We start from the raw sequence: 13,774 nt of genomic DNA, 5'->3' as shown, positions 1-13,774 counted from the left end.
ACACACACACACACACACACACACACACACACACACACACACACACACACACACACACACAAATAGATGCACAAAGGAGACAGTAGAAAATGGATACCCCTGGCAAAGACAAGCAATGCATCTCTTTAAGTTTGGAGGTCAGACACTTGCAGGATAGAGAAGCAGTAGTGCATTTGTGTTGGACTTAAACCTGCATTATTTTAAATTTCGGCCACTTGGGGGCAGCACAACAAGATGCAAATACAAATTTGGCATGTTATCACCTTGTGAAATTTGTTGCGTCAACTCCAATATTCACTCTCCTGAGAAATAGATTTTGCATGCAACATATTTCATACTTCACTATGCTCTTTAATATTAACTTTGCCTGTGTACTCTGAATTTCTGAATACCTGAATTCGCTGGAATGGTGGGAGTGATGAGCAAAATGTAAAAGCAATGTGGACTCCAAAAATACTCTTTGTGACCCCCGTCATGCTTCACATAATCATTTAGGTCAACATGTAAAGACAGGGCAGACTAGCTTTATGTTAACTATGTCTGAATACACCCTGGTCACTGGTAGCTTTAAATGTATTGTGCTCTCTCAAAGTAAATGTGTTAATAAATGTATGAATTATAAACATGATATCCTGTTTTAAACAGATTTTCAATCAAATGAACTGAGACAATAATTGATGACACTGAGTTCTTTGATAATATATAATAATTTCCAACAAAACAGTTCAGATTTGATATTGAATCAACTATGCCAAGCCTCATATTGATATAAGATAACATTTTGTGTTTTTCACACAGTGAGACAGACACAGGCTGCAGAAATAGGCAGCGATGGATGGAATGAGGCAGCCATAACCTCCAGCAAAATTACACAGCCATACCTCACAATATACAGCAGCATGTAGGCACCTTACAAATCTCACTGCCAGATATGTGTCTATACTTGTATCTATATTTAATTATATATATATGCATATATGTACACACACAGTATGCACACTGTTGTTTCTCTCTACAGTCTCTCATTGTTTGGAACTCAATGACATCCTCAGTCATCCTTCCCCACTTTCTTCTACTCAGTGTTAAACAGGCAACAAGTTCCTGCTGTTTATTTGGGGACAATCAGAGACAGATTGTTTGCTTTAGGGGACGTCTGTCTGTGCATGTGCCTCGTGCATGTGTGTGTCTCAATCTTCTTCCACAGAGAAAGAATTAATCAGTCAGACCTTCCTCCTAAATCAACTCGAGGAGGTCTAAGGAGTGGGAGAGAAAGAGCGCCAGAGAGAGAGAGAGAGAGGGAGCTGAGAAGGTGATGTATTATCAGCTGCACTGATGCTGCTTTGTACACAGACAGATGTGGTAACACAAAAAGGCAGAGATGTCCACTGCATGACCGTATCTGATGAACAGCGACGGTTGCAAAAGGAAAAGTCGATATAAATATAATAGATAAATGTATCTATGATTTTTTTTTTTTTTTCCCCACAATAAAAAGATAAATATCTCCAGGTGTGGTTATTGGATGTCACAAGGAGCATCTTTATTGATTAGTCTGAATAAGGCTTGTTTCTCAACAACATCCATTGAAACCCTATGAAAGAAAGACCATGTTCATGCTTCTACAGGCGAAAGATAATCCACTTTTCTGAAGAGCAAAATGTGTAATACTAGTCAACAACATGAGCAGCAGCTAAAATGTGTTCAGTAGAGACAATGTCAAATAGCAAAACAAGAAACTTAAGCTGAATTTAGTCTTTGTTTAGTGTAAGATTGACACCTACCCGTCATGCCTGGAGGGGTTTTCAAAAATTTGCCATTGAAATTCTGAATCACCACATCGCACTTCTCTGTTGACTCCATCCTGAAAGAAAGAAAGAGGTGCTACTTCAGGACAATGATCTGTTGATATGCAAAAAAAGCTACAGTGGATCTATAAAAGTGTGCGGAAAAATGAATGTACTGAATGCTGACAAAGGTGTCCCACAATGCAGAAAGGGTATTAAACAGCTGCCTATTTATGCATCTGTGCTCGATTGTGCATGTACGCCTGAGAAAAATGCCTTAGGTAGGCCTGTGCATGGCTGTGTGTTTGTGTGTCTGTGTTTTCTATGGGGTTTCCTCTCCTTTGTCCCAGTTTAAAAGCTCCATTCAGTCTGATCTGTTGTGTGTCATGTCCTCTTTGTCTGCCCCTATTCAGCTCTGCTCACCCAATCACAGCTCAATGACTAATTGCCTGCTTGGCAAGCAAAAGCCAGTGTGTAAATGTGTGTGTTTGGAAGAGAAAAACGGTGACTGAGGAGAGACGCTGTGTGTGTGTGTGTGTGTGTGTGTGTGTGTGTGTGTTTGGGATGTGAGCATGCATGTCTCAGTTTGGGTCGTGATTTTTCTTCATATAGTCAGTGACCCTGAAAGAAGCCCCGACTGCATTCTAATCACTGGCACACTCTACGATGTAACTGAGAAGACCACACACACATGCAAAGGGCGAAGGGGCCAAGGGTACGAGGATGTGCAGTTGTATCATTAGAGCTAAAAGTCGCTCGGTTGTGAATGGCAATGAGTCAGATGAGGCTAACACTGTCTACTGCAATTATCTTCAGCAAGAATGTGGATCATAGTGTGATAATTATGAGTCTGCGTTATTTTGTGTCCAATATATAATTACAGCTTGTCCAGCAAACAGAATACACATGTGACTGACAAGCAAAATATAACATTTGTTTCATGACCTTGAAGCTACTCCAGTTATAGAAAATTATTCCCGTCATTAGAAGTGTAAACGCTGAACTGCGAGCGGAATCACAAGGAAAAGCGCCACTCTTTTTTTCCACGTGTGTTTTTCTCGTCATTTTCATTACCTGGCAAAGCCGACCCCTCTGCTCAGGCCGTTGGCGTCCCTCAGTATCCGTGTGGAGATGACGTGACCGAAGGGCTTCAGCATGTTCTCCAGCTCCTGCTCGTCCATCGACACCGGCAGGTTGGATATGTAGAGGTTGGTGGGGTCCTGCTCCTGTTGCTGTGGAGAGAGATAGTAGTAGAGGATGAGGGAGTAGTTATCATCATTAGAAAAAGAAGTTGGATATTTTAATTTAATTTGAGGGACTTGAGCAGCACTTAAATGCTTCTCTGAAACCTTAAAAATCTGTAATAAAACCTGTAACAGGCCTACAATAAAATCAAAGTCAAAAAAGTCAAAGTAAACGTTATTGTCAGTATCTCTGCATGTGCATATAGAGAAACTGAAATGTTGTTTCTCAGATTTCCACAGTGTACAAAAAAGAAAAATGTAAACATATATAAAGAATACAATGCAAAAAATAGATACAGTCACATCGTACAAGTGTGCAAATTTGTATCTGTAGTAGCATAGATAATGAATGCTTGTTCTCCTTAAAGAAAATTGAAACCATTTATGCTATTTATTCGGCATAATTAAACTTCCGAAAACTCCTTCTGAAAAGATGAGTGAGTCATACGCTTAATACGAGGTGACGATGGAGGAGGATAGAGCTCGACATGACATTGCCCTTGTGCTAAGAGAAACAGATTTCTTCCTTTTAAATATACAAAATTCTCAAAATGACTTGAGAAGATAAAAGACTGTAACTCTTCACTAAAAGCTGGTTTTGCAGCAATAAATGCATTTAAGGCTAAATTGTTTATTTCCATTTTTATGACTGACTATCCCACAGCAAAATATCTGTGAATATAACTGAAGAGGCGAACTCTCCCCAAAAGATGAATAAACATTCAATTGAAAAGGCAGTGCACTGGTTTAATGCTCAGAACCCCTGAAGCAATAAGGAAACCCCACTCTGGATTCGTGATGTTAACAGAGTTGCATTTTTTATTTTTTTTTCACAGGAATGAGGGAACCTCTTTCTTATGTTCCCTTCAGTTAGTTAGACTAGTATACTTCAATTATTTTCCCTCTGTTTGGCAGCACTCCACTGAAATGATCCTCCGCAGGAGACCAAAGCCTGTGCGTGTGGTGCTTGCAAATTAAAGAGGGACTTCTACTGGTCTGTCAGTACCTCAGCAGCGGTGGGTAAAGTGCAACAACACCTTTACTTCCTGAGGAGATTGCAGAGAGCCAACTACTCCCCCTCAAAAAAAAAAAAAAAAACTGGTTGTCAACTTTTACAGAGGCACAACAGAGAACATTCTGACAAACTGTGTCACCGCTGACAAAAAAAAAAGGCCCACGAGCGTGTTGTAAAATCAGCATTGTTGGTACACAGCTGCCAACACCTGGCCAGCTCCAGCGCTTACTGTATCCGAAGGGCTGGGAACAGGACATAACTCACTCCGGACATCATCTATTTAAGCGACTGGCATTGGGCAGGCGCTTCAGGTCCATCTGCACACACACACACACACACACACACACACAACTTCTAAGCAAAAGGTCTTGCACTGATGAACTGTGACGTCTCAGGAGTATGATAGTCGGAGTTTCTTTCTGTGCCTCTGGACTGAGTGCAAGACTACTACTGACACACTGACATAACACCAACAATACAACGTCTATCTAGTGATTTACATTGCAATTTATTTATGTATGCACCTTAAATTCCCACACTGCCTGTATGAGGTTTTTGCACTATTTTAGCTACATATTATTTTTATTGTTTGTTATTCTACATATATTCACTGATTACTATCTTTTGGTCTTTTTTCGCGTATATTAGGAATATGTGTACATACATATGCAGCAACGGGGATGCTAGAATTTTGTAGTGGCTGAAAAACCACATTAAAGATTTTAAACAGGAGAGGGATGCCTGCAATGAGAGCTTTGATTGAGGTTACTCTATTTTGCAGAAACCTACTACAACGAAAAGGGCACAAAACATGCATGTTCTATAAAAGATGATTTCAAGCCTTTGCTTCCTAATTTCATGGAAGCTACTTGGATTGCCTCTGCTGATGCTGTAATTGGTTCAGTGATGTGTCACGAGAGTTTATGGCCGTGTTGGCTGTGGCGCTCCTCCGTGCCATAATGATGCTTATTCATTATAAGCTTGGCGATAACTTTGCAGATCTTGATGGTAGTCCTTTGTAAGACCTCTGGGAAAAGTCAAGCACTTGAATTTGTAAATCACAATTCATTTTATTAGTGCCCAGAAGTGCTGAAAGTGTTTTGTCTTTGTCACTGTTTGTGCATTTGATTCCACTGTTGTTGGGGAAAATTAGGCAAACACAAATATGTATAGGGTGTGATGCGATTTGTGTGTTGTTGGGTGAACGAGTGTTTTTGCCCTACGGGCCTCAATTTAAACCTAAATATTTCTCTAATATGCATGAAGGATTTTCCTTTGCATGCACCAGAGATGTTTGAAGAGTGGGAGTTCCAGGCCCGGCAGACTGGGACCAAAGCCATCTATGTAATCAGTGAGTCAGTGTAAGCAGAACAGCTCCAGTGAAGAAAGTCTGAAATATTTTACCTTTTATCCTCAAGTATGAATATGTCTGTTCGTCACCAAGGATTTTCCTTTGGCAGTGTCCAATACAGAGAGTGGTACGGTTGTCTTCCCACACAGGGCAACCGGCTTTGGATGTAATCTCTGCGCGCATGTTTGTGTGCGCTCGCACTTATGAAAGCAGTGACAGACGAAAGCTGGAACTTCAAAGCCGTAGACTATAACAGCTGCAGAACCTGTCATTGGTCTTAGAGTCATCTCCCTCAAAGAGTCATCAAAGTCTTCTTCTTGCTACAGACCTAGGTAAACTATAGTTTCACTGGTTTTCATTGCAGTCTTTATCAAGATATTTTCAGGATAGGGTCACAGTGTTTCAAGTTTGTCCTGTAACAACACTCGAGCCATATGGATGTTTAAACAGACTCTGCTGTTGTTAATTTGTCCTCCTATTTAAACTAGGAGCATGTTTTCTTTACAAGTGATAAGGGACAAAATCCACAACCCTCAAAAATGAGAGTTCAGCAGCTTAAGTTAGTCAGACTCTTGCAATTGTACAATTTTGCTCTTTATATCACCATGTCTCCCCAGCAGCTCAGCAAAGAAAAATTGTCAAGGTAAACACAAAGAAGGTATTTCTAACAGAAAAGTCCACACCTTAATATCTTGATTCAACAGACCCAGTTTGCTAAAGCCTCATATCAGCTGCAGATAAACTTCTGGAAACATTTTTGCACAAAAGAAGCACTGTGGATTTTGTTCTCTATTACTTATACTGCAAGAACATTAGGAAAGGATCTGTGCAGTATGAACTGAAAGAATGACTGCAGTAAATAAAACCAGTTTCAATGTTCATGTGGGGATCTGAGCATTGTTTTAAGATTGACTACCATCAATGAACTTTGTTACTTATTAAGAATCCTTTATTATCATCAGAACATACACATATCTGATAATACTGTAAGCCTCTATTAGCTGATTAATTAATATATATATAGATTTTTTTTCTTTTCTGTTTTTGCTATGGTGTCATGAGAGTGGCAGCCAGTTGCAGCGGCTCCTTCCTACTTTCTGTGTTTTTAGCTATTTACTTTGGTTTTTCTTCTATCTTTTTAATATTTTAATTTCATACAGCTGTACCACATTTGTGAGGGAACAGTGGAGATGCAGATGGCATTTTTGTTGGTCTGTTCTTTGCTTTTTTTTGCGAGTTTTTGGGGTTTACGTCTGATGAGCTGTTGAGCCGTTGAGCCATGGCTCTATTGTTTTTACACTCGTGAACAACTGTTGGCGCTGAGCCAGGCCAAGCCACCGTTGTGGGAGAGACCGGACATCCCCGATGAGCTCCACAGGAGGAAGAGGGGATGCAGGGCAGAAGTGAAGCATCAGGAGAAGAGGAGACGCTACAAGCCGCTGGTCCCGTCCATCATCATGGGATACGTGAGGTCTCTCCCTCATGGGCTGGAAGAGCTAACAGCTAACTGCTAACAGGCTGCAGTGTGAGTATCGAGAGTGCAGTGTTGTAACGGAGTCATTGCTGAACGAACGCACTCCGGACTCGCTCGTAACTTTGGACGGATTTCACCTGATCAGAGTGGACCAGAGCTTGAGGGAGAGTGGAAAGAAGAATGGCTGGAGACTTGCCATGTATGTGAATGAGAGATGGCGTAATGCTGGTACGTTAGCGATAAAGAGCAACGCTGCACGAAGGATGTTCAACTGCTGGCCGTTGGTTTGCGGCCGTTTTACCTGCCAAGGGAGTTTTTGCACGTCCTGCTGATTACAGTTTACATCCCCCCCCCTCGGCTGATGCTGCTGCGGCCTGTGAACTGATCCACAATTCAGTGTCCCAGCTGCAAACATCACACCCTCAGTGTCTGATCGCTATCTCAGGAGACTTTAATCATACATTGCTCTCTACCACTCTCCCCACATTCAGCCAGTGTGTGGACCGCCCAATCGTAGACGGTGGGACATTGGACCTGCTGTGCGCGGACACCAGGATGCATATTACTTAACTATTGTTATTTTTTTGTACTTTCTGTATTTTTGGATGCTACTGTGGTGTGTAAACTTCACCCAATGGGGGATCAATAAAGTATTCTATTCTACTCCATTCTATATTCTATTAACTAACTAATGTTACACCCATTAACTGTCCCCTGAACATTTGTGATGGAGGTACCATTCATGTCTCGATTTGGCACTAGCAAATCATGAGTTACCAATTGTGACTGTTAACAGCAATGTTTTGCTTAAGATTACATTTTGATAAGCGAGGGGGGGGGAAATTGTCTTTATTAGAGTTACATTTATTGTAATAAAGGTTAGTAAAAACTCTGTGGTATGAAGAGAAACCATGTGGTTTAGAGGAGAGGACATAAGATGTTTTCCCATGGACTTCATTTAAGTTGATTTTGATATACTTAACTAGAAAAATAAATTAATCATCGGTGAATATTGAGCTATTTAGAATAGAATATAGAATAGAAAATATCTTGCAAACTAGTTTTGGTCCAGCTGTGATATATAATTTAATGAATACGTCACATTTTAATTATATATATACTATGTATGTGTCATACATCGATGTGTGTGTGTGTTTGTGTCCTTAGTACACAAATACTATATATATATATATCACTGTGAGAAACTAAATACCCAACAGAGCTGTCTAGAGCTAATATGGCTAAAGCTAGAAAATGTACCAATGCACAACCGAGTTACAGGAATTCACTGAAGAAACCTCTGAAGAAACTAAACACATCCACTGCCGTGTCACATGAGTTAGAGTCCCTGAGTTTCTGTCATTCAAACAAATTAGCTCCAGACTCTGTGAATTACACTCTAACCGTGGCAAGTCATAAAAGATTAAACGGTAAAACAGAAGATTTCCTATCCCTGTGGTCAATGTGGCGAAGAGCTAATATCATCCAAAGACAATATGTCTTAAACAAAATCTCACAGTGGTTTTTCCAATTTTAACAAAAAAAGTGGGTCAACTGTTTTGTTTCTGCACGCACTTTCCGTATTGTTTGCAGTCGTTCTAACAAGGGGAATGAATGCAGATTTGTACAAACAAGAAGGGATGCCATAACCTCTCCATCACTGCTCCAGATGCTGATTGTTGTCTGTGCTGCTTCCTGCCTAAAAACCCTTAGTTTTCTTTCATTAATATCGTCTCATTCCAGGGAAATCAAGAGTGAGATGGGCACAAAATCAACAGGGGCATTGTGTTGGCTTATTGAAATCACTTTACGTCTCACTGCACTGCCTCTCGACACAGTTTGCTGTACGACACGTTTATTTGCTGTACAACTGGGATATGAACTAAAGTGCTCTGGAGCACCCACATGTGAATGAACTCTACTTGACTTTGCTTAAAGTTGCTGTTTGCACAAAGTTACTTCACAGTGATCTCTCACTCTGCATGTTGCAAATGACTCACCTCTCCCTCTCTGTCCCCTCTCTCCCTCCATCTCTTTGTCTCTCTGTCTCTCTCCCTCTCTTTGTAACATCTGTCATGTGCTGGAAACAGCTTCACACCAACTGTGCCTCTCCCTGACTGTGTAGCCTGCCTGCCTGCCAGCCAGTCAGCCTGTGTTTTCAGCCCCATTAAACCTCATTGCTGCATCATTATAGCAGGTCTGTGCCTCTTATCATGCTACTTCCTGGTTACCCTGCAATGCAACAACACCTGCTGAAGAGCTAGAGGGTAAAGCGAGGGCAAAGCAATGGTTAAATACCTGTGAAAGATGCCAGCTCAGTCCGCGCGCTAGCTCGCATGGATATGAGGTGAGACGGTGCTTAAACGTCACATTTCTTTACATTCCCACTTGCAGCTCAAACAGCCGCACTTCACATCACAAACGACACATGAAAGCCTCCCGTAACCCTGGCAGGAATGAGCAGGTATTGAAAATGGATGGATGGAAAAATAAGTGAAGATATAGGCAAAGAGACTCTTTGAGAACAAATGTCAGAGCACTTTCATAAAGAAGTAGTATGTGATTAAGAAAAGCAGACTTTCTATTCATTATGTGTTCATTCCTTCCTCTTACCTTTCCAACTTCACATAATCCTGCTCATTTCCTCTTTTAATCCATCTATTCTTACTTCTCCTTTGCCCTCCCTTAACTCACCTCCCTTCTATGCTCTGACTTCCTCCGATCTTATGTTCGTCCTCCTCCTCCTTTCCGTTCCTCTTTTACCTACTTGCTATTCGCCCCTCCTCTCTGTAAGATTAAAACCTAATCTCCTATAATGGTAGCCTTGCTGTCTAAAACACTATCTGAATACTTAATTAATATTTAAAGAGCAGAAATTTTCCTCCTCTCCCTTCTCATTCTTGCACCGTCCTTCTTGCCTCCTTGCTCTTTTCTCTCCCCCATGTCTTACATTTTCTACTTCACATTACTCTCATCTTTATTTTCCTTCATTTCCATTTATCTCTCACGGCCACCTCTTTCTCTATCTGCATTTCTGCCTCCCTTCATCTTCCTCTTCCTCAAGCCAAGTTCTAATCTTTCATAATGATTGTCTGGGTGTCTAAACGCTCTCTAACGGCTTAATCAATACTTAATGAACATACCATAAATACTTTATGAACCCTAAACCCTGAAATCCCCAGGGTTTCATTAGCCATGGAGATATACACTTTTCTCCATCTTCATGATGACTGGAGGCTCGGTGAAATCAACAGCGGATACTGATTACCTCATCATTTAGTCTGGTCAGTTCATATTATCATAGTGGTAGTGGTGTTCTGCTGCTGCTGCCTCCAATGTAGATGTGTTTATGTGTATGCAGTGGGCAGAGCACAAAATGTCTATGTAAGATGTCATTTTAGCCATCTGAACAGGGGATGTACAGTATGTCCTTTCAGATACAGAAGTCTCAGAACACCACCTACATACTAAATCACTCAGCTTTGCATTTATCCACCCACATCTTAGTGTATTATTAATGGAAATATTGTTGCATTGTTCCATGTTTCTGCTGCCTAAAGGACACTGTGTGGATGTATACTGTTGCACTGTTCGGTACAAGAAGAGCCATATAGCTTGTTATTTTTTTCCCTGCGTATTTGCAGATTGAATATTTCCAGAGAACTGGGTTTAATATGCAATAATGCCAAAGGGCATGTACTTTATCACGGTTGTCACATCCCTTCAACTATCAAAAAACAATGTTTCAATTAGGCAAAAAGAAAATACTAAGGCTGATCCATGCACTCTGTATATCTACTGCAAGTTTCTGCTATGGTTAAATAGCTACAAAGGTCGTTTACCTCAGCCAACCTTTAAAGGATTGAGGTAATTTTCAAGCGTCATTAAAATTGAGGTTGGAGGCTTTTCAAGCAATGGCACACTAGAAAATATTCAGAACTAGAAAAGCTGCTTTCCACTCTGTAAATCTCTAGTGGCTGTGAAGTGGCAAAGAAACCCTGATGATTCAAAGAAATGGCATCACTCTTGACTAAGTGAGAGACTATGTTTCAATGGTTAATTCAATTTCATGATGGGCAGAACATTTTTTTCTTCTCCCTCTGGCTTCCAACGCTGTCTTCACACTCTGTATGACTCATTTAAAGCCATAAGAGAGGCTTTTCTAGATAATGGGAACTACACTACACATAGCTCTCACATTAGTCACACATGCAGCTATTACTCAGTTTACATGTTGGCTTCTGTTTCCCTCCTTTTTAAAAAATAAAAATAAAAAGTTTAAATATTTTCTTTCTTTTTTTTTTTTGTCTTTTGCATTGCTCTCGACTGTCCACTCTTTCACGTGGCACTGCAATTTTAAAATGGCTTCTTCCCGTCTCATCCCATCTTTCTCATTTTTCACTCACACTGTCTCTACTGTGTATTAAAAGGCCAGTAATTCATCACAGAGTCAGAGCAGAGTGCAGTCCCTGCTGCACACCAGCGTGCTGGCTGCCTGTCTGCCAGCCGTCCAGAGCTGGAATCAATCACCCAATCCTGAGACACTGAAACCATCAGGGAGGATCAGACACAGATAGAGGAGAGAGACATGCACACAGAGCGAAAGGACGAGAGGCTGGAGGTGGACATGCAGACAGACAGAGAAACCCTGTTTGAATTAAATAAACATTTCCATGGCTCAATCTGGATCAAAAGGCCTCACAGGTTGAGCTATATAATTTCTCTCGGGCGTGATTTGAAATAGAAGTGTTGATGGATGGATATGTAGATAGACTAAACAACAACACCCTGTCCTGACTGTGATGTCACATTCTGTCGTGGTGTTTTTTGTTGTCAGTGTGGTTGTTTATTCTTCAAAGTGACCACACAAATGTAACTGATGAGTGTGGGACTGATTCCTAACAGCTGAGTAGAAGTGGTGTCATTTCCTGTGGTTATGTGGTTGTTGTTTCTTCTCTATGGCTTCGTACCGAATCTCTTTCAGCCTAATGTGGCATTTAGACTAACTGAAAAACTATGTTGTTTCTTATCTTATCTTGTGGGGATCCACCAGAAACAGGCCTGTGACCCATGTTGGGTTTCAGATTGCAATTTTGGCTGACTGGTATGATGTCTGAGGTTCCTCTGTGAGAAGCCAATTAGGAAAAATACATTTTTGAAGAATTATGCTACAAAATACAAAACACATGTTTATGGACTTATGCATGAGTTCCTTAAATTAGACTGAAAGGACCCAAGGCAAAAAACCAGTGCCAAGGCACGGCTATAACACATAAAACCCATGCACAAGGATTACACACACAACACCTACACAAAGCAGGAGTAATGCCTTAAAAACAGCGTGTACGGTGCTGCGCGCACATTTCCTTCTCTCTTTAGCTCTCTTTCTTTTTCTTTCTCTTCTCCTCTGAAGCACTGAATGCTGTAATCAAGGCTAATGGGACTCAGCTGCTGGCCAGTTTAATTACCTGGAATGCAGACGGATGATCTTTGAGACAGGCCTACACAGAAACACACACACAGCCACGATTCCATCACTTCAGAGGACATTAACTTACATCCATTTTCTCGAAGTTGTAGCTAAAATCATAACCACTACTTGCCTTATCCTTGTCCTTTTCCGAACCTAAACCTAAACTCTAATTTCCCTTATGGGGATTTGCTTTTTATCCTCAACAGGGAGGCACGTCCCCACAGTCTGAGTGTGTAAACAGATTTATGTCCCCATAGCATGACACACGTGCACACGCATACACACCATAATATTTTTCTCTAATGCACCTGCCACTTAAAGAAGCGTTTGCGTGCCTGTGGTATGAGTCAGCATGTGCTTGTTTTATGTGGTGTTTCTGTGGGTTAACAGAATAAACACAGAGAGTGTGTGTGTGCGTGAGTGCATGCATTTGTAAAAGGTCAGAAAAGCTGAAATAAATTTTCCATTCCTTCTCCAGCTCAGGAAGCCCCAGTGAAGAGTTTGGCAGAGAAAAGCATGTTGTTAAATTTACACAAACTTCACCAGTCTTCATGTCTCTGTTTTTTATTAACTGAATAATTTCGCAGATTTTCGCCCCAGCTATATTTTCCATCACTTTCACTTGTGGTATTTACGTCAAAGTTGCACCTATCTGACACACAATAGCCTCCCTAAGAAGGTGAGGGGTATGGGTTTTAAAACAATGATCAGAGGCAAGATAAAACAACCTTGAGCTGAAACTCAAAAATGTTCTTTTTAAGAAATAGATTTTTAATGGCAAAGCTATTATAGAGCAGCACATCAACCCTAACACAATGTAATATACCATAAAAAGGAGCAGGACCTTGTACCTCTCAGAGTACAGAATATAAAACATTCAGCAACAACACAGACTTCCTCTCTCACAAAGATAATAATAGTGCCTCCGATCCACATATCCGATTTGTGGATATTAAAGAACAATGAAAAAAAAAAGTGTTCAGACTTGAATGTTCATGAAAACAAAGGGATTTTGAAACAAATCTTTTGTGTGTCTGATAAATGTGTCTCGGTGTCATCCGAGGCCTCGTCAGCCTGATGTCACAGTGTCTGCCTGAGGAGAGAGAGGGCTTCAGGGAAATCCTCGTTCTAAATGATTAATGGAGTCTGGAACCAAGGAGGGGAGTTGACTGTGACTGTGCAGGTACACACCCCGTTGACGCCTTTCTACAGACAGTTCTGTGACTCTGTGTGTGTGTGTGTGTGTGTGTGCGTGTGTGTGTGTGTGTGTCAGTCAGCATTTGAAGCTGCATCATCACAGTGAGGAGTGTTTCATGCCAGTTCAGAGGGACTCGATAATGACGGCAGCTACACAGAGAAACACATGCAAACATACATAAAAAATTTTTTTTTTTAAACACACACATATCCATAAGCAGGGGTGTCACATTGGC

General features: G+C 40.9%; 1 protein-coding gene across 4 annotated transcripts in view; it reads right to left on the bottom strand.

Moving 5' to 3' along the window:
- The window catches only part of LOC103370884 (RNA-binding motif, single-stranded-interacting protein 3-like), a 132,257-nt gene that overhangs the window by 39,722 nt on the left and 78,761 nt on the right, over positions 1 to 13,774 (bottom strand). For all 4 annotated transcript variants that reach the window (XM_008300067.1, XM_008300066.1, XM_008300068.1 and 1 more), the window contains 2 exons: positions 2,859 to 3,016; positions 1,782 to 1,861 (listed from right to left, as the gene is read on the bottom strand). In XM_008300067.1, the coding sequence (XP_008298289.1) occupies positions 1,782 to 1,861; positions 2,859 to 3,016 (238 nt within the window). The remainder of the gene's footprint in view (positions 1 to 1,781; positions 1,862 to 2,858; positions 3,017 to 13,774) is intronic.

This window comes from Stegastes partitus, unplaced genomic scaffold (genome assembly GCF_000690725.1).
Source record: "Stegastes partitus isolate 25-593 unplaced genomic scaffold, Stegastes_partitus-1.0.2 Scaffold1495, whole genome shotgun sequence".
Lineage (NCBI taxonomy): Eukaryota > Metazoa > Chordata > Actinopteri > Pomacentridae > Stegastes > Stegastes partitus.
The sequence above is the reverse complement of the archived record's forward strand: the minus strand, read 5'-3'. Positions and strand labels throughout refer to the sequence as shown.